The 20626-nt window shown below is 35.7% G+C and overlaps 1 protein-coding gene across 1 annotated transcript; it reads left to right on the forward strand.

The window, feature by feature from the left end:
- The first annotated feature begins 5214 nt into the window (after positions 1-5214).
- Positions 5215-19574, forward strand: LOC106057570 (somatostatin receptor type 5-like). The gene is made up of 6 exons (XM_056033497.1): positions 5215-5341; positions 9015-9294; positions 11733-11891; positions 13322-13438; positions 14435-14494; positions 19402-19574. Exons 1-6 carry the CDS (start codon positions 5292-5294, stop codon positions 19528-19530), a joined length of 795 nt encoding a protein of 264 aa, XP_055889472.1. The 5' UTR covers positions 5215-5291; the 3' UTR covers positions 19531-19574.
- The last annotated feature ends 1052 nt before the right edge of the window (positions 19575-20626 follow it).

Here is a 20626-nt window from a genome sequence, read left to right on the forward strand (position 1 = left end):
TGTGTCTGTAACTTATGACTTGAAATCTAAATTCTGAGGAGTTTATGGATAGACGGGACAGAACTATTATATACAATTTAAAAAAAAAATAAGACGTCTGCCAACAAACATGGTTTCTGAAGGATGAAACAGTTTAACGATTTATATTTATCGTGTGAGATTATTTTCATAGCAGAAATGGTTCAGCGATTCTAATGTAAAAGTTCAGAAAATATAACGAATCATTTTGCTTATAAATATTAAATTTGTTGTTATTAATATTTACCATGTTTGAGAATGTTATTGTATAGGTCGATTTTATTAGACTAAATACATACAATTATTTACATTTTCAGTTGACTTATTGTGCATTAGAACTTGCGAGTCTAAAATGTCGGAAATTTCGATGGGGTATTGATTGAGGATCTCTTCCCGCGGATATATGTCTCTTTGACAAAGGTTTTTCAGCAGACGACTTCATTTGTTGGTTAGGTGGCAGTAGTAAGCTTAATAGTAGTCGTGCTAAGTCTGCATCTAACTGACTATGCCGCGCTTGATAATCATTATTCCTATCTATCTTAAGCCCCATCTGTAAATGCATTTCACTTTAATTGAAAATTAAAATATTAGATTTACATAATCAAATAAAACTGGATCCAGAACTGTGAATTATGAACAGCGTGACTGTGTGTAATGAGCGCCTTGATTCCAGGAGCTTTTGAAGGTAAAACAAGAAGATTTTGTTTTCAAGGTAAATATTTACTTTGGTAAATCTTATTTCATTGACTAGAACTTTTTACCGTAGGCCTAGATTTACAAGACAATGCCTCTTTATTTAGATGAATCAGTACCCTACATTGAGTACATTGTAGGACTAGATGTAAAGACAAAATTATAGAATAAGTCTTTTGATTTTTACAATTGCTCTTATCAGCTTGCAAACTCTTCATGGATAAAAAAAAAAGGTGGGTGGATACAGGACATGGATCTCAAAATTGGCTCTAACGATTTTCCTAGACGTTTGACAGGCCTAGGTTTTGGGCAAAATATTACTAGCTGACTGGTCAGACAAGCAAAAGTTTGATTTAACCGTTATGATTTTTTTTAAATATCCTTTTTAGCGGCCCCCGAAAGGGGAATAGACGTTATTAGTTTTGCATGGTCCGTCCGTCCGTCCCGTTTAGATCTCAGAAACTCACACATTTTTAGGTTACTTGTTGCCAGCTTAATGTCAGGCCTATTCATTGGTTTTAAAGTTAACAGGATGTATACTTTAATACTTTATTAGTGATTGAACTTCATTTGTTTTTAATACAGCTAAGACATTGCTTTATTTGTTTCCAGAATCACAACTTATAATTTTAACTTCATCTCACTAATGGCTAACTATACCAACAAGACAGGTCGCCACCCTTCGCTGTAAGTAAAAAAAAAACAACCATAATTCTTAATTTTTGTTTGTTAGTCTATTTATAATTATGATGTTGGCATAGTCTGTTACAGGTCGTTCTATTGTAATAGAAAGAAAAAAAAAATAACTTTTAAAAAAAGAAAACGTAAAAAAATGTTTATCCAAGGGAAAGAATTCTACAGTTAACACTTTACATCTCAATAATATATAATTTATTTACCTTTTACGATATGAAACAAAATAATTACTTATTTAAAAAATAATTAAAAAAAAAACAAAGTACCTCCAAGGGGAAGAACGCCACATTTGCAACTATATATCTCAATAATATTTTTTTTTTCGCTTTTTCGATATCAAACATGATAATTAATTACTAATTATTAATTAAGTAATTGGTTAATTTTTAGCGCCCTCCGAAAGTGGAAAAGACTTTATTAGTCTCGGGTGGAATGTCTGTCCGTTCTTCCCGTTTAGATCTCGCTAACTAGAAAAGATAGTGTAAATCCGAGATCACAATATTTTAGGTCATTCAAAGTTCTGATGCAACGGCTACTTTTTTTCTTTTCTGAAAGCGAAAAATTGAATTTTTAAATCAATTATGCAAGCAGTTTTTTTTCATAAAAATACACCACTTTTACAACTATTCACTATTAATAGTAACAAGCACTGGAAGCTACTAAGTAGGGGGGATGGGCATTTACCACATTTTTAACAACTTTATGCAAATGGTTTTAGATTTTTTGTCAACATTTTTTTTTTACATTTGTATTAAGTTAAGTAAGTTCTGTTATATTAACTACACATTTCCACACTTTTTTTAAGAGAAAAAATCTATTTAGTATGCATATAAGTCGGACATAATTTAAAACAACAATTAATAAGTAATTACTCATATTATAGCGTGAATTGCAGACCTCCAATATGGGTAAAACACCGAAATAAAGGTGATTCCTCTTATTTTTTTACGGAAATGTCTTTTTCTTGAGAAATAAAGGATCTTCCCTTTACAAAACAATTATTATGTATTCATTATAAGACATTAGTTAGGCCAGGTTCACATCTAACTCCACATTCACTTTCACATATCCCTTGGTCTGTGGACCACACAAGATCTGTTAACCTTCTTTCTCCATTCTTCTCTGTCATTTGTCTTTGATAGAATTTCATTCTAATGTTCTTTATGAAAATATTGAAACCTTCCTTTCTACCTGCCTAGGTGGAACGATTCGGGGGCGAATTCGCTTTTTTATTTTTAAAAAAAAATTGATTCATGTTTTGTTTGGTGCGATAAATAATAGTGTAGCTTCAACTTGGTATCATAATAAGTATGGGAGAAATATCGTGCTCCAAATTTCTACCAGAGTGATTGATATACGCTCTGTGATCCTTCTTCATCTTCCTCGTTCTCATTGTTATGTTGGAGTGCTCAGATGACTAGACCAATATATGAGATGAACTGTTGGAGTGTTCAAATGACTAGACCAATACATGAGATGAACTGCGCAGTGCTTTCCAAGGCAGGGAGCTCTCGATATAGTTTTCTTTCTAATGGGGTGTTTTGGGGCCAGTGTATTTTATGGGCCTCTTGGTAAAGAAAACAGTTTTGAAGGACATGGTTAGCATTCTTTGGTGACACTCCACATGGGCAGATTTCAGTGGTTCCAATTGTGAGCTTCCGGTACGTATGTTTTGTCATTCTGTTGTGCCAGGTCCTGAGTCGAAAGTTTAGACGTTGATCTTGTCGGAATCGCTTATAATAGGCATCATCTTTCTTGTGATTCGGATGAGAGCTTGCCCATTTCTCATTTATTTTATTTACTATTAGTTTCTTCATTTCTTCTGGATAGTGTACAGTTCTTCCACTCTTGGCGAGTGTGTCAGCCTTCTCATTTTCTTCTAGTTGTATCTGTGCTGGGATCCATTGAATAACATTTTTTTTGTTGAGATTTGTAAGTGCTGCCCTGAGTCATTCTATATAGGAGGAATCAAAGTTTTCCAAGCTTTGAAAGATTGTTTTTGCATCAGTTAGAAATACAATATGACTGTGTGGGGTACTTGAATGATTTGCTAGCAAGTAGCAGCTAGTTGGTGTTTTTTTTTTTAGGTTTAGAGATTCCTGTATAAAAGTTTTCCTTTTGAAACGGTTTTAATATCAGCTTTGTGGATTTTGGTTTTGAGTGGGTGCCTCTCCAAGGTTTCCAATTTAGTGAATTGGGAAAGGATTTTTATTTTTCTTCTTTTATCCAGAGATACCAGGGCAGCGTTTTCCTCCATAGCTCTTATGGGTGTTGTTTTGATTATTCCTAGTCATCATCATTAGACCAATATTTTGAACCTTGTCTATTTTTCTTAGGTTGGTTTGGGCTGCTGAGCCTCATGCTGTGATATCATATTCTAGTACAGGTCTTACGTAACTGGTATATGTCTTTTTACAGGATGTTATGATTAGCTCCCCAATCTGTGCCAGCTAATTTTTTCATAAAAGATAGTCTCTGGATGCCTTTACTCTGTGTTTTATTTATTTGTTTTTTCCAGGTTAATCTCGGGTCATAGGTGACTCCAAGATATGCAGGGCTGTAATTTTTTTCTAAAGCTTTCTTGTCTAATGTTAATTTTATTATATGTTGATTTGTTGACAGTGAAAAGATGGTATATGTTGTATTTTTTGTGTTGATTGACATGCCCCAGTCTTTGGCCTATTATTCAGACGAATAATTTATAAAGGGGACTTATTCAGCTTATACCACCACTTCGGTCAAGTACTATTTTTCCCTTGTTTGATGTACCAAACAAAATAAAATTTATTACCAATAATAAATTAACTAATTGGTTAATTTTTTTGTTGATTCTTGTGGTGTCAGGTAAAAGAAATAATTGAGAAAAAAGTTTAGCTTGATAAGAGAATGGGTTTCGGAGAAATAACGTGTACAAACATTTGACCAGACAGACAGATAGACAGACAGAGTGAGTTGATAGAAGCTTTGCAAAAAATATATATATATATACATCGTGGTAATTAATCTTTTCTATACATAATGACGTTTGTAGTACAATTTGAGCATGGCCTGAAATATAGCGCTGACTCTATCTGTTACTATTTAAGGAAAAGATTTATTATTCTGCCATGGGAGCCAGAAGCCGTTCCTCAGTCACAAAACTCAACATTGATGGGCGCCTTCACATACACCCCAAGGTCCATGACACAGTTCCAGATCTTCGAGATTGTCTTCCTGATTAGCTGCCTTCTAGTCTCAACTATAGGCAACAGTTACGTCATATGGCTCTCAAGACAGAGACTGAAACAAAGAAACACTGTCGACCTCCACATTCTTGTGCTGTCACTGTCTCTAGCTGAACTATTGCAGTGTGTATTTCAGGCGAGTGATGAAGATATTATTATTAAACATATTTAAATTGAAAGGCAATATCGCGAACAATAAAAACATTTAAAAATTAAAAAAAATAATAAAAGACAATATCTCCTTTGTACAGCTTATTGAGCTATAAAAAACATTAATGAATGTTAGATTTAATAACCTTTTTTTTAAACCCCTCACCCCTTCCTCCTGGTTAATCGAATGTATAGATCTAGTACACCTTTTAAGGAGGAATGGGGGGAGGGGGGAATCGGGACGGGATAAAAAAAATATTTTGTTGTTTTTTTTAAATCTAAAATTTATTAGTTTTTAGGAACAAAAAATATCGCTCTATAAGTTGTATAAAGCAGGTATTGTCTTTTAAAAAAAATTTTTAATACTTTTCTTGTTTTAATAGATAAACTGGGTTTAAACATTGTCTATTGTTTTCTGTGTTTTAGACTCTACCCTATTTGTCTCAAGTTATCTTAGGTGAATGGGCGTGCGGAGAGTTTCTATGTAAAGTTCACGCTGTGGCAAGAACAATGTTGGCCAATATTACTATATCCACGCTGGCCATCATAGCCGTCATAAGGTAGGTATGTTTTACGTGGCCAATTTTTCATAGGTAAAACTCAAGGACAGGCAAAGCTCGTCATCTGAAAGGCAATATGCAGATGTGGGTACCGCGCCAGCCGAAAAACAATGTATATGTAAGAATTAAGAACAATGCTATGCCCTTTACCAGATCGCATGCAACTTTACTGAATGCCCTAAAGCAACGGTTCCAACCTTTTATGCTCGGCGACCTCTTTAAACAGCCCCCCACTCTGCCGCGACCCCCCCCCCCACACACACACATACAGAAATAGAAGAATAGACAATAACAATCCATATTTTCGATGGTCTTAGGCGACCCCTGGCAAATCGTCAATCGACCCCCAAGGGGGGTCACGACCCACAGGTTGAGAACCCCTGCCCTAAAGGATTAGAGTCCCAAGAAAGACATAGTTCTAAGATTGGTAATATATAGTGTATGTATAATTTTTCTTACGAGTTTCTGAATTGAACGTTATGTAATTGATATTGTAATTTATTAACGGGAAAAGTTAAAGAATACCCCAACATCGCTGCAGAAGTTAGTTATTATACACCTACTTATTTAAACCATTGTTTTTATTCGTACTTCTGCAGCACTTTTTTTATATATGTGGGAAGCGTGGTCCAGAGGTTAAGTACTCTTGAACTTGGCTTTGCTTGGCTACCTATGAAGGGGGCACGAGGTTCGACACCCGACTTGGGCAGAATTGTGTTTATTGAGCACCTAAAGGCAGCACGGAAAACCTTCTCCCAGATACTCCCACTGGTCCATAAACAAGATTACATCATATCGCTCTCAGCATGCTATAAGCATGAAAATAGAGCTATAAAAAAGTGCTATAAAAGCTATAATTATTATTATATTATTATATCAACGTATAGACTCAATAAGATAGGCCTAGATGATATCTTAAGTATTAATGAAATACTATTACAGTATATATCACTCCACATACACACTAATCTGTTGGTTTTATAATGACAAAATGAGAAATACATTTATAGGCGTTCATTTCACCAAAGCTCATTTTGAAAGAAGCGAATCAGCTTGCAAACTTTTCTTGTGTCCTGGGTGAGTGGGTAGATGCTGGACACGAAAACGGCTCCAACATTTTTTTTCTAGAAGTCTGACAGTTTATGTATATCAACGGGAGAAATAAATTACTACCTAATTTAATTTAAAATTAAATTTGGTCTTGAGATCTAGTTGACCTACATCTTGAACACACGTCAGTGGAAATTCCCGATTATATTCATTAAAGAGTTAAATAATCGTAGAAATCTACCTAGGCTACTTTCTTTTAATGCTACCATATCTAGATCTGTATATCAAACACGCGCGTAACAAGATTTTTTTTTTTGGAACAGTGGGGATAGGATTGTTTTTTTTTAAATCTATCATTCAAACAAACAAATAGCTCTTACAAAATGTTGTCCGCCTCATAAAGGAGATATTGTATAAGCAAATAAAAATTCAAAAAAAATAACACTTTTTTATGTTTCTTTAATAAGTTGACTTCCTAAACATCTTGTAAGACGAACATTTAATGAACAAAATGAGAGTTGATCATGGGTAAAGATTGTGTTGATTGCTTGCAGCATTATTTCCAAGACAACTGAATCGATATTATCTTAATTAAAATCAAGAAGATTTTGTTTGGATACTTTGTCAGTGATTCCATGTATAGGCTTATATTATGAAATTATATTATTTTAATTCTTGTTATCTTTTGACACTCACGTGCAATCATATGACTCAGGGACAGAATATTCCCTTGTTCATCGTTTTAAAAGAATTATTTTTTTAAAGTCCTTCTTAGACGCATTGATTTCTTAGGGAGAGGTCTCACTATCAGATCAACAAAGCTCGTTAAGGGAAAACGAATCGCATCTCTCTTGTAAATAAAGAAATACAAAGACTAAATAATGAATAAGTCATCGTTGTAATCGTGAAAGAGAAACAAAAACAACTGCCTATTTAGAAGCAACCGTCACACACACAAACACTCGAAGACTCACATACACACTCATACACACACTTTTTAACTCACACACACGCATACGCATTCACACGCGTGCTATCACAAAAAACACACACTTACTGACACACTTTTTGACACACACTCACTGACACACACTCAGTTTCTATGCTCTACTTCACAATTCAAAATAACACTAAAATAACATCAATACATAACCCTGGTCGTGCTTTATGTGCATTTAAATTGTCGAAAGAAAGGTCCCTAGTTCGAACCCTGCCCTCTAAAATCCCCGGCCATCTTCCGGGACTCTTGGACTAGGACGTAATTATCTTCAATTCTGAAAGAACGTCCGAATCTTATAACAGTTATAAGACATGATAAAAATAATAAAGTCTACCCTGAATGGTTTGCTTTCTTTTTTAGATGATAACTAAAATCTACAAATAGGAAAACATAATACATCTTTAATCTAACCAATATTTACTTAAAAAGCTAATAATTTATAATTATTATAGACTGAAATTATAACAGGAGAATATTTTTTGCTGATCTTATCTAAAAATTTACTGTCGTTTCCTAAATAAATACACACACACACAAAAAAAAAACAACGTCTCCATTTTGAACGTGTTAATCCAGTCGTAGATGTTAATACAAGATTTCAAGTCAACTAAGTCATTGGTTTTTCTGGCTAATCCAAGGCGTAATCCTCTTTTTTTTCTAATGGAACGCCTGTATTTTAGAACAAAACATATGTTAAGATAAGCGTCCCATGCTGAAATGACAACAATTTCTCACTCCGAAATGTCGCTTTAATTGTTTATTTTACGCTACGTTTTTGTATTTGTAAATTATAGTTTAGTGTTGAGTGTATAATTGCTACTTTAATTTGAGTCTTCTGCTTCAGAGTGACTATAAATGGAAAATATCAATCAACAAACGAGATACCATCGGTTATATTGATTTCTTTAAAGATAGCCTTCAAAATATCAATTGCGATAAGTGTCGGATATGTGGCTGAGTAACAAAAACAACTTGGCTACCGATGGCTCGAGGTGGAAACCCTTCTTGACCTGAGATTTGTATGCTGGCGCTTATCGAGTTCACAGCAAACTTCTCCCAGATACCCTCTTCTCCCACTGGTATAGTAAAGAGATTAGCCCAAAGCGCTCTAAACATGCTATGCTCTTGAAGATTGCGCTATATAAAAACAATTTTTCAAAGCTGTCAAAATCGGATATATTTTTTACAAAGCATATATCAACTCTGTCTGTCTGGTAAAAAGTTTGTACAAGTTATTTCTCTGACACCCAATCTCGGATCAAGCTGAAATTTTGCACATTTTTTTTCCTTTCACCCGACAACACAAGAATCAATATAAAAAATTAACTTATTAGCTAATTAACTATTAAAACTTCAATATTTTGTTTGGTATCTCGAATATGGGAAAGAAATTGTAATTGACAGCTGTGGTGGTATAAGCTGAATCAGTACCCTTTATAGCTCACCGCTTTAAAGTAAGTTTCAAACAAACAAGCACATCCCTAGCAAAGTGGTTAGTATGTCGTCTTTTGGAGGCGTGAGCCTTAAGTTAAAAACCAGTTACGGTAAAAAAAAAACACCCAGATATACCTTTCTTTCTACTTTGTTTTGTATGTTTAAAGTATTTATTTTTACCTTTCTCAGGTTTGTTAACATCGAAGTCTTTGATAGAGTTCGCAACTTAAAAGGATACATCATTGCCCTGATAGTTGTCTGGCTGCTGCAATGCGGGGTCTCCGTCCCCAACGGAATATGGAACACAGTTCTGGCCACAACCAAAACTTGCAGCATCCCGTTTGAGAATCTGAACCGGACCAAGGAGTACACTCTGATCGTCCGCGTCCTTTGTTTCTTCGTGCCACTGGTTGTCATGTGGTTGAGCAATGTCGGGGTTGTCATCAAGATGAGAGCTTCCTCTCTGAAAGTGAGTAGGGATATTTTAACTCTTTCTCTCCGTAGTTATTTCCCTCGTTTCGATAGTATTATTCATTTTGCTCATTTGTATTTCATTACATTGTTATGATTAAAAATTCAATAAAATATTTTTTTTTCAGAAAATGTTATATTTTGTTTTGAATTATAGGAGAATGCATGCTCTTTTATATAATACAAATTAAAGTTTATAAATCCAAAGTCAGTTTAATTAAATGTGGGTCAAATCAACGTTGACACCGTCAATTAGGAGAGAAAGAGTTATATATATATAGTTCGTCCGTCGTGGTTCGATGATGACCACTTTGTCATCCAGGGGGCTGAGGGCCTTGCACTGGGGTTCTATGCCTCCTCGTGTGGCTGGTGAGACCTATGTGAGCCCGGAATGTTTGGCCGCACACTTGGCAGGTTATTCCAGCTGGAGCTTGTGTCGTGGGCCTTGCTTTTCTTTTCTGGCGTTTTTCTTCTGCCAGCATTGTTCTTTTTTCCTCAGCAACCTGTGCGCCAGTTTTCACAGCGCGACGCCATGATGCTCTGTCATGTGCCTCTGTCTCCCAGGTGCCTGGGTCTATGCTGAACGCCTTCAGAGAAGCTTTGAGGGTGTCCCTGAAGCGCTTTCTTTGACCACCTTGCGAGCGCTTTTCTTCGCTTAGTTGGCCATACAAGAGTCTCATACAAATCTCAGGAGAGAAAGAGTCACGCATTTATATATTAAGTATTTAATGTGAACAAGAACGCGGGACAGCAGAGGTACAATACATCTTTAAATATTATGTAGTTAAAATACCTAGAAAAAATGAACAAAGCAAATAAAGTGTCTTTGTCTCAATTAGTTTGGATTAGTCATGTAATTAAATATGTAATAGATCTACACTAACAATAATAACATAATCCAAATCCATATCGTTCTTGAAACAATGAAAGCAATGAAGATAAGTCCATATATAATTCTATGGGCTAATGGATTCTTGACACTTGAGATCTCAGAGAGTTAGGGTTAACAGCACAGTATCTGACGCATGTATCTTTAATACAGGAGCACCCCAAGGGGCCGTGACATCGCCTTTGTGGAACATTCTGTATACCAAAGATCCGGAGGATTCCAGCTACCCGTCGCCTCATCGTGGCGGTAGAAACGTCTAGTAGTGGAACTAGATAGGCTAGGTGCGAGCAGCGAACCAGGCCCTTACGGGATTCCCACGAAAGAGGCCGTCATCAGTGACCGGATTAGCTGGAGTGGCGGCTTCCTCTCACGTGCTCTAAGGGAGTATACTATTCCTAGCATGGTTCGTTACTAATGGAGTTTCTCCTTCTGATTCGGAGTGGCGGCTCCCGCACGGAACAGTGGTGATAACATTATAGGAATATGAGACAAGCTACCCATGGTCAGCACTTCTCCTGACCACTTATAGACTTATAACGTGTGGACTAGTAGTTATCGGGAACAGTGCGCCGTGTACGTGGTACGGCCCACTCATGCCCAGTCATCATGGCCACTACTATTGGGAGTCCTCAGACAGGACACGGGATGGGGAATCCCATGTCTAGGCCTGGTTGTTGGATAAAAGCCTTTCTAACAATCAACGGGATCACGGCGCCCTTGCAGGCGCCGATTCCCTACTGGACTTCATTGAAGGTATACCAAAGATCTTCCAGCAGGTAGTTCCTTTTTTGTTCCTTAACAACCTTTGCAGAGGACGTGTGGCTCTTCTTGCCAGGCTCTCAGCGCGCGGATGTAAATCATTATTTAAGAGAAATAAATACTATAACAAACTACTGTATTGAAAATTGTTTAATATAGAATGTAAAAAAAACAAAAAAAAAAACAACAACAACAACAACAAGGAAATGATTATCGACTTCCGAAAGGAAAATAAAGAAAGTGATAATGTTTTAGTAACTCCTCAATACGCTAACCACTGTGCAAGCAAAGTGCTTATGAAAATAGAAGGTTTCATAGCTATATATAGTTAGTTTCAAACTTTTACGCGTCGACCTATTTCTCTATACACAGAAAAAAATAATAATAAAGGAGGCTAGTTCAATTTATACCGCCACATCTGTCAAGTACAATTTGTTTTCCTCGTTTCATACCAAGCAAAGTAATTAATAACCAATAGTTAATAAACTAATTGGTTAATTTTTTAAAACTGATTTTTGTTTTGTCAGGTAAAAGAAATAATTGGGCAAAATGTCAACTTGATCCAAGATTGGGGGGGGGGGAATAACGTAAACACTATTTTTTACCAGACAGACAAACAGACAGACCAGTTATTAGCTTTGTATAAATACATAAATAAATAGATGCATACATGAATGAATATATAAATAAATGAATAAATGTATATATACTGTGACTTATTACTTAAAACCCCTTAAACACGGTGACGTCTTATTTAGTGTCTCCACCATGCCTTGACCCATACCCAGGTCCAGCCTTTTTCAGCTCACATCAACTACGCCATGCAACGGCATCGACGACACCGCCGTGTCACTCTAACCTGTCTGTTCCTGGCTCTAGTCTTCACCATCAACCTCACCCCGTTCGAGGCGTCTCTTATTGTCATTCATGTGGACAGTGGTCTGACTGTAAGTTCTTCTTCAATCATTGTCTCATGCATAGGTAGAGAACTGGTTTATATATATATATATATATTAGGGGTGCACCGGATAGTCCCTCCGGCTCCGGCTTCTGCCGAATATCCGGCATTTTTTACTATCCGGTGCTATTCGGCTCCGGTCGGATATCACAACCGGATAGTAAACCGGATAGTAAAAAGTACATAATTTAATATTCATAAAGTGGACCTAGTTCCATTAATGTCTGTTATAGAATGTATTAATGTTTATATGAAAACAAAATAATGTGCTTAAAAATAGAGCCATTATGAATATGCACCAAACATCGTTTATTATAAAGACAAGGCGTGTTAATAACTTAATATAAATAGAGATGAAACTTTACATCATAAATGCGCTTACATACAGAGCAGCAATGGCTGGCACTTTTTTCAATTTGTCTTGACCTTTGAGTAAGTTAGTTAACATGTTAAAATGCTACATTCCTTGACTACGTCATGCTGACCAGACGTCTGTCTAGCTGTGCGGGTATATCTCCAGAGGTAGAGATGAACAACTCCCACCCCCTTTTATTTGTTTAGTCCATCACATTGAGTTTTTTATGGGTCAGTAACCACAAAAAAAGTTAAATACGTTGGACGTAGGTTTAATGTCAGCGTATTGACTCTCTAGTGGTCACACCTTTCGAGGGAACTGAGTTTGTTTACTAATTAGTTAATCTTTATTAGGGGGGGGGCTTGACTATATATATATAAAATAAATACTTAAAAAAAACAAAGTGGGAGAATTCCACATTTACAACCATATATCTAAATTCTATAAGATTTATTACCCTTTTTCAGTATCAAACAAAATTATTATTATTATTATTTAGCTCACCAATTGTTTTTTTTTGTTTGTATTTTTTTTGTTTGTATTTTTTGTTTGTATTTTGTTGTTTGTATTTTTTTGTTTGTACTTTTTGTTTGTATTTTTTGTTTGTATTTTTTTGTTTGTATTTTTGTTTGTTTGTATTTTTTTGTTTGTATTTTTAGTCACATTTTGTCAGAAACATTGAATACTTGTGCAAAGTTTCAACTTGATCCAAGAATGGGAAGTGGGAGATATAACGTGTTCAAAATTTGTGACAGACAGACAGACGGAGTGAGTTGATATAAGCTTTGTCAAAAAAAGGATCGGCTTCTTGGTTTGTATCATTCAATACATTTGGTATGCTTACTGTTCGTAGACAGGTACATCTTTACTTCGTGGGTTCCTTAAAGGATGGACAACTTCAACACATGACGTCGTCCCACGTGGTTTTGAAGCGAGATTAGAGATAAACTAAGTCTGGTGCATTTATAATGTCACATAATAGGCCTAATAATACAAAAAGTTTTACGAATGTTTAACTCTTATTTAACCATAATACGAGCTAATCTTGTGTGTGTTGCTTTCAGAAACAGCTGTCCCTCAATGTCTTGGAGTATCTGTGGCTCCTGACGGTACTCAATACCTGTGTGAATCCGTTCATCTATGGTTTCTGTTTTAAAGACTTGAGACAAAGACTTGTTCGGGTACGTTAACCTCAAAGTTGGTAAGCGTACATGGGGAAAAATCAAAGCGGTTAGTTGTTGTGGTGGTCACATGACATCCTTGTTAGCCTTAGGCCACAGAAACAGATGACCTTTTTATCCTTTAGAGTTGAAGACAATTTAATTCCTAGACCTTTGATACGTCCAAACGACAGTCTAGAGCGCATACCGCACGACCAGGCTTCTTCTTCTTTGTTCTCATTTTTATGTTGGAGCGTTCAGATGACTAGACCAATACATGAGATGAACTGCGCAGTGGTTTCCAAATCAGGGAGCTCTCCATATAGTTTTCTTTCTATAGGGGTGTTTTGGGGCCAGTGTCTTGCACGGTCCTCTAGTAAAGAGAGCAGTTTTGGAGAATGTGGTCGGCATTCTCTGGTGACACTCCACATGGGCAGATTTCACTGGTTCCAATTTTGAGCTTCCGGTACATATGTTGTCGCATTCTGTTTTGTCCGGTCCTGAGTCGAAAGATTAGACGTTAATCCTGTCGGGATAGCTTTTAATAGGCATCATCTTTCTTGTGATTTGAATGAGGGCTCGTATATTTCTCATTTATTTTATCCACTATTAGTTTCTTCATTTCTTCTGGATAGAGTGCAGAGTTTAATTGTGAGTTTGTTCTCCCTCTCTTGACGAGTGTGTCAGCCTTCTCATATCCTTCTTGTTGTATATGAGCTGGTATCTATTGAGGGAAATAAGGGAAAAAGCTTCTACACTATTTAGATATAGTTGTAAGTGCGGAGTTCTTTCCTTTGGGCAATTATAAGGTTTAATCCTACCAAGTCATTTTATTTAAATGGGAATATTTTGTCAAAATCTTAAGGTTTCCGTTAATATAGGTTTTAGAGCCAGTCTTGCAAATGATAAATCTTGAGTGCTCTTTCCTGTAAACAATTTGGTAAACGAGCTTTTTAGTATAATAGCAAGTCAGCACATACTTTTTTGTAGTAATATATTTTGATTGTTGGCTTGCAGATATTAGAAAGCATCATGCCTCGAGCAACAAACAAATCCTCCACAAACAACAGAGATCCAGTAAGTGTTTGTTGATAATGTTATTTAACTCTAATAATTAATGTTTCTTATTATAAAAATGGGGGGGGGGGGAGGAGCGGTTGTTAACCAAGTGGTGAACCACTTGTCTTCCGAACCTGGGATGCTGGGGTCGAATGTAGGTGAAGACTGGGTTTTTTAATTTTAGGATTTTTAGGGGGGCCCTTTAGTCCACCCAACTCTAATAGGAACCTTGCTTGTTAGCCGTTGACCAAAGAAACAGATGACCTGAACATCATCTACCCCATAGATCGCAAGGTCTGAAAGGGGATTTTTGTTTATAAAGATAATAAGAAGAAGATTGTTTACGATTTGCAAAATTTTGATTATTTCAGAATTTTAAATAGATACGCAGGCCTTGGTGCTACTTATATAATATTATAATTTTTTTTTCATAAAATAATTTGAAAGTAATCATCATAATAATAATTGCAATTTTATAGTATCTTTAAAAAATATGTAGGCTCAAGGCGCTTCCAGAACGCCCCAGACATACAACAGAAAATCTACGCTAATGTTATGTTTCTCTTGATTATTTGTTTCAAACCAACCAGTCCTGAAATCTTATCATACAGCATTCTGAATCCACACGGAGTTGGGCTTGAGAGGAAATGAAAAGTCGATACGTCCTACATTTATTCTCCCGTTATTTTGTTTGTTTAATTTGTGGAATAACAATGTCATCGCGCCATTGACAAAAGGAGAGCATTAATAATTTAAGCCCACAAAACTAGACCTCTCTATTTCTGATATATTCTTTGGCATTTAGTGTAGGCTTGGTGTTTCCTCAGGAGTTTGCAATTTTAAAATATAATCCCCTCATTTTAAGAAAGTTTTAATTTATGCCCACAGAACTAGACTGCTCTATGTCTATGATATGCAAATTATGCATAGATTAAAATAAAAGTTATACAGTTATCTTTACAATTGAAATTGAAATTAAGTAAATAGTTTTAAAAAAATCTTTGATTCAATTTGCTAGTTACAAAGTAGTGTGAGAGAATCCGTAAAAAAAATATAAAAACTTGTACGAATGTGTTTCACTTTATTGGAAAAGAACTGAATAAATACTATACAGACAGCTCAAGTGTTTAATTTCATTTTTGTTTGCTTTTAGAGGAGTAGAAAACACAACGTTCACATCGGATCAGCAAAAAACAATATCTAGAGTTGGGTTACCAAGGTAATAGTACCGATGTAATAGTACCGATGTAATAGTACCAATGTAATAGTACCAATGTAATAGTACCAATGTAATAGTACCGATGTGATAGTACCGATGTGATAGTACCGATGTAATAGTACCAATGTAATAGTACCAATGTAATAGTACCAATGTAATAGTACCGATGTGATAGTACCAATGTAATAGTACCGATGTAATAGTACCGATGTGATAGTACCGATGTGATAGTACCGATGTGATAGTACCAATGTAATAGTACCAATGTAATAGTACCAATGTAATAGTACCGATGTGATAGTACCGATGTGATAGTACCGATGTGATAGTACCGATGTGATAGTACCGATGTAATAGTACCGATGTAATAGTACCGATGTGATAGTACCGATGTAATAGTACCAATGTAATAGTACCAATGTAATAGTACCAATGTAATAGTACCGATGTGATAGTACCGATGTGATAGTACCGATGTGATAGTACCAATTTAATAGTACCGATGTAATAGTACCAATGTAATAGTACCGATGTAATAGTACCGATGTAATAGTGATGTAATAGTACCGATGTAATAGTACCAATGTAATAGTACCAATGTAATAGTACCGATGTAATAGTAAGCGCTAACTCAACATACCCATGACATTTAGAGTAACAGCGACGTACTAAGGATAGGTTCTGTTTTGCAGTGTCTAGGGATCATTTAGACATCATGTTCCTTTCTTTTTTTTTTTTGCTTTTTCTAGAAAGCTTTCGTGATTGTATTTTCTGGGATCATAAGTGACAAACTTTTAATAACTTGGTCGATGAGAAATGAAGGTCTGGTTGCGTGTGGCGAATTTAATTCTAATGTTTAAAGTACAGCGAGGTTGTCAACGATCAATGCTACATTGCAAAGCTACAGATTGGATAATTTAACGTCTGACACGAAAAAATATATATATGAGATTAAAAATGGAGTTTATGGAAACTTGTGTTTTTTTTATCGAAAAGCGCGAAAATTGATTTTAAAAATGTCACTCACAGAGAAAGAATATGTTATGAATTAAAACTAGACTGATCTTGTTATTCTTACTTATAGCTCAAGTTTTCTTCAAAGCCAAAAATTGGTCGGTCAAAAGTCTCATGTCAAAAACTAAAAAAAAATAATTTCATGGTAGTATTGCAGGTTTGATAGAGTTGCATTAAGAATGTGAATGCTATGGGTTCCCATTCTTGCAAAATCTATCTTTGTTTTTTAATGACAGATAAAAGATGAATGTTGAGTTAATTGTATTATTTGAACATAAAGTAAGATTTTTTTAAAATTTTTATATTAAAATGTTTGGTAAAAATTTTGTATACGTTATTTCTCCCACTCCCAATTCGTGAATCAAGTTGAAACTTTGTACAATTATTCTTGGTCCCGTACAAGACATGAATCAATCAAAATACCAATTAATTAATTAATATAGAAAACGGAAATGAATTTTACAGTATTGATATAGTTGACTGTAAATGTGCAGTTCTTTCTCTTACATAAGCTTTTTAAAAATATTTTTTTTATATTAAGCTTTTTCTTTGACATAATCACTTGATCAATGTTCATGTTTCTCTACTTCAACTATTTGTTACCACTGACTCAACCTGGTATTCAAAATAATCATGTATTGATTAATATATTTTAAATTCTTAAAAAGCTTTGGGCGTCAAAAAGAAAGTTTGGGCTCATTATCCACCTCCCATTCGCTCTATACAAACTATGTAAACGCTATATTATATTTCTTTTAGCCGTGGATTAAAACAAACAAACAAAAAACAAAACCTTACAGACTCTCTTTCCTCAAACTTATTGTTTATGGGCCTTGTCAGTACATGGCTTGGAACTAAGCTCCCAGTTGAGTTGAGACGTATCATGTGATTTACTTAACTCAAGAGGAACATTAAGCCCTACTTGTTCAAAACGTATTTAGATTAGTTTAATGTCCGAACAGAGAAGTATCGGGTTCAAATCACGGTTAAGGCTGGCATTTTACATTTCAAGATTTTTAGCACACCCATGAGACCACCCATCTTTGAAGGAGACATGACTTTGGTAAAGGCGGTTGGTCGTTGTCCTTGCCACATGACACCCTCATTAACAGTTGATCATAGAAACAGATAACCTTTACATTTTCTGCTATAAAGAATTTTTCTTTTTTTTGCTTTGTAAAATATGTTTGTTTTATCATCTCTGATATCATGGGCGTAGCCAGGATTTTTTTTCGGGGGTGGGGGGAGGGGGAGGATTCTCTCCCCCCCCCCCCCAACACGCTAAAAATAAATTATACTAATTTCTACGCTCTATTACAACCTTACTAAGGTGTCGACTCCCAGTTCGGCATTGGATTTTCTTGATTGAGACCAGATCTCTCCTAAAATTCGTCTTAGCTATTTTGTTAAGCCACATTATTTAGTCTTTTTCAATTTTGGCAGACTATTCAATGCACTTTAGTGAAGCCCAGCCACTGGTAGAAATTTGTAACCTCTCTTGACTACGCTCTTGGATTTAGGTGACTGTAGTTTGCTTTAGATTTTATATCGAAAAGGAAAGTTTTATCGTTAAAATCATCTGTTGAGGGGTTTTAAACTAAAAAATCTCTGGAGTATTTTTTTAACAAATTCAAAACCCCATTAAGCTACGCTCATAGAATTTGGTGAGAGTAGTTCGCTTTAGAATAATATTGAAGAGGGGGTTTTCAACCTCAAAACCCTTTGTAGGGGGGGGGATTTTAAACTCAAAACCATCTTGAGGGGTTTTAATCTTAACAAAAAGCCTTCTGGAGGAGGGGGGTTTAACCTAAAAAAAAACAACCTTGGCTTAGATACGCTCAAAGTATTTTAGTGTGTAATTTGCTATCTTTTTCATATTGAAGAGGTATTTTTTAGCTTCAAACCCCGCTGAAAGCGGGTTTAAGCTCAAAACCTCTTTGGCAACGCTCATAGCATTTTGAGATCATAATTTGCTTTTTTTTTATATTCAAGAGGTATTTTTTAGCTTCAAACCCCGCTGAAGGGGGGTTTAAACTCAAAACCCCTTTGGCAACGCTCATGGTATTTTGAGTGTGTACTTTGCTTTTATATATTGAAAAGGTGTGGTGGGGGGGGGGTTATCGTAAATTTCGGAGGGGGTTTTAAAATCTAAATCTTCCTTAGCTATGCTCTTGGTTTTTTGGGGATTGTCGTTTGTATTTTATTTTTATACAAAGGGGGGGGGGGCGTTAACTGCAAGGCCCCCTGGTAGAGGGTTTTTAACTTAAGGCCCCTTGGCGGGGTTGGATCAAGTGATGGTTTAGTATTAAGATCTCACCTAAAATAAACAAAATCAAAGCAAAAAATCAGTCAATTAATTCCGACCAACCCTGCGGGGGAGATTTCGTTGGGGGTGGGGGTTGAACTCCAATTCCCTCTCTAGCTACAAACAGTGACTATATGACAATTACATACGGCTTGCTGTAAATGGAGACATTAATGTTCTTAAAACATAGTATAATAATTTATTTCAAAACAAATCCGGACCTTCAACTCGAGCCAAATACAACCAAATAAAATTTTAGGGCAAAGTACTTCAGGGCATTCTAAACTTCTTTAATATGTAGGCCACACTTCATTCAAAAGTAATTCACTTTTAATTATTTCAGCTGTGATAAAAGAGAGATGCAATTAACTCCCCCTTGTATTTCAGATCACTGATAAAACGCGAAGAAATCTTCCAAGACAAGATTCCATTAGGATTGACGTCAATCAAAGATCGCCATCATCGGACCACACCATCAGAAATCAGCTCCACGTTCACGTCATCACGTCCACGTGACCCGAAGGTCCAAGATACTAGTTCATTAAATTGGATGAAACCAAAGTACAAAGCAACAAAATAAAATAAATTAAAAAACAAACTTGGTCTTGAAATAGCTAATTTATTTGAGATACAAGAACTGATTTATCTGGGAAGACCACACGTTTCAATATCACCATTTCAATACGCTTCTTTTCTACTTGGAAAAATATCTGCTTTGTGATTATCATTCTAAAAGTTAATTACAGTTACCTACTCCATGTTCTCGGTAGCCACATAAAGAGGAAAAGACGCTATTTGTTTTGTGTTATTTATCCGTTCGACCGACCGTCAGGTTAATTAAGACTGCAAAAATTTTAAATATAATAAAAAAATCCGGTATTATATTTAAAATCTTAAAAATATTTGGTGCAACAGTCACTTTTTAATTAATACATTTGCATACGTTTCTTGTCTACATAGAAAAAGATCTAGAGTGTGATTTTCATTCTAAAAGTTGATCACATCAATCCTCTCCCTTGTTTTTAGCAGCCATAGAAGGGGGGAAAGCCGCTATTTGTTTTGTGTTATTTATCCGTTCGAACGTACGTCAGGTTAATTAAGTCCGGAAAAAAAGAGAAAGAGAATATATTGAAAATCTGGTATCATGATATTTTAAATCTTATAACTTTCTGGTGCAACAGCCACTTTATAGCATGTTATTAGATTGTGTTTATTGTGGGAAAGGTATATATATATATATCATGGGCGTAGCCAGGGGGGGGTTCTTGGGGTTCAAACCCCCCCCGAAATGAAATCACCCCCCCCCCCCGCAGGGGGGGGGGCGGAATTAAGTGACTGATTTTTGCTTTCATTTTGTTTATTTTAGGTGAGATTTTAATACTAAATCATCACTTACCACAGCACAGCCGAGGCAGTTTTGAGTTAAAAACCCTCTACCAGGGGGTTTTGAGATTTTAAAAACCCCTATCAGGGGGTTTTGAGATACAAATCCCTCTACCAGGGGGCTTTGAGTTTAAAACCCCCTACAGGGGGTATTGAATTTTAAACCCCCTACCAGAGGTTTTTGCAGTTAAATCCCCCTCTTCTATAAAACAAAACCAAAAAAATGCAA

The sequence above is a fragment of the Biomphalaria glabrata genome, chromosome 6, assembly GCF_947242115.1.
Source record: "Biomphalaria glabrata chromosome 6, xgBioGlab47.1, whole genome shotgun sequence".
NCBI classification, from domain to species: domain Eukaryota; kingdom Metazoa; phylum Mollusca; class Gastropoda; family Planorbidae; genus Biomphalaria; species Biomphalaria glabrata.

What these genes read in the sequence shown, in the direction of transcription:
- LOC106057570 (XM_056033497.1), top strand. Translation starts at nt 5,292, where the DNA reads ATGTTGGCCAATATTACTATATCCACGCTGGCCATCATAGCCGTCATA. An exon ending in GCCATCATAGCCGTCATAAG is followed by an intron (nt 5,342 to 9,014) that starts GTAGGTATGTTT and finishes TACCTTTCTCAG; the next exon opens with GTTTGTTAACATCGAAGTCT. An exon ending in ATGTGGACAGTGGTCTGACT is followed by an intron (nt 11,892 to 13,321) that starts GTAAGTTCTTCT and finishes TGTTGCTTTCAG; the next exon opens with AAACAGCTGTCCCTCAATGT.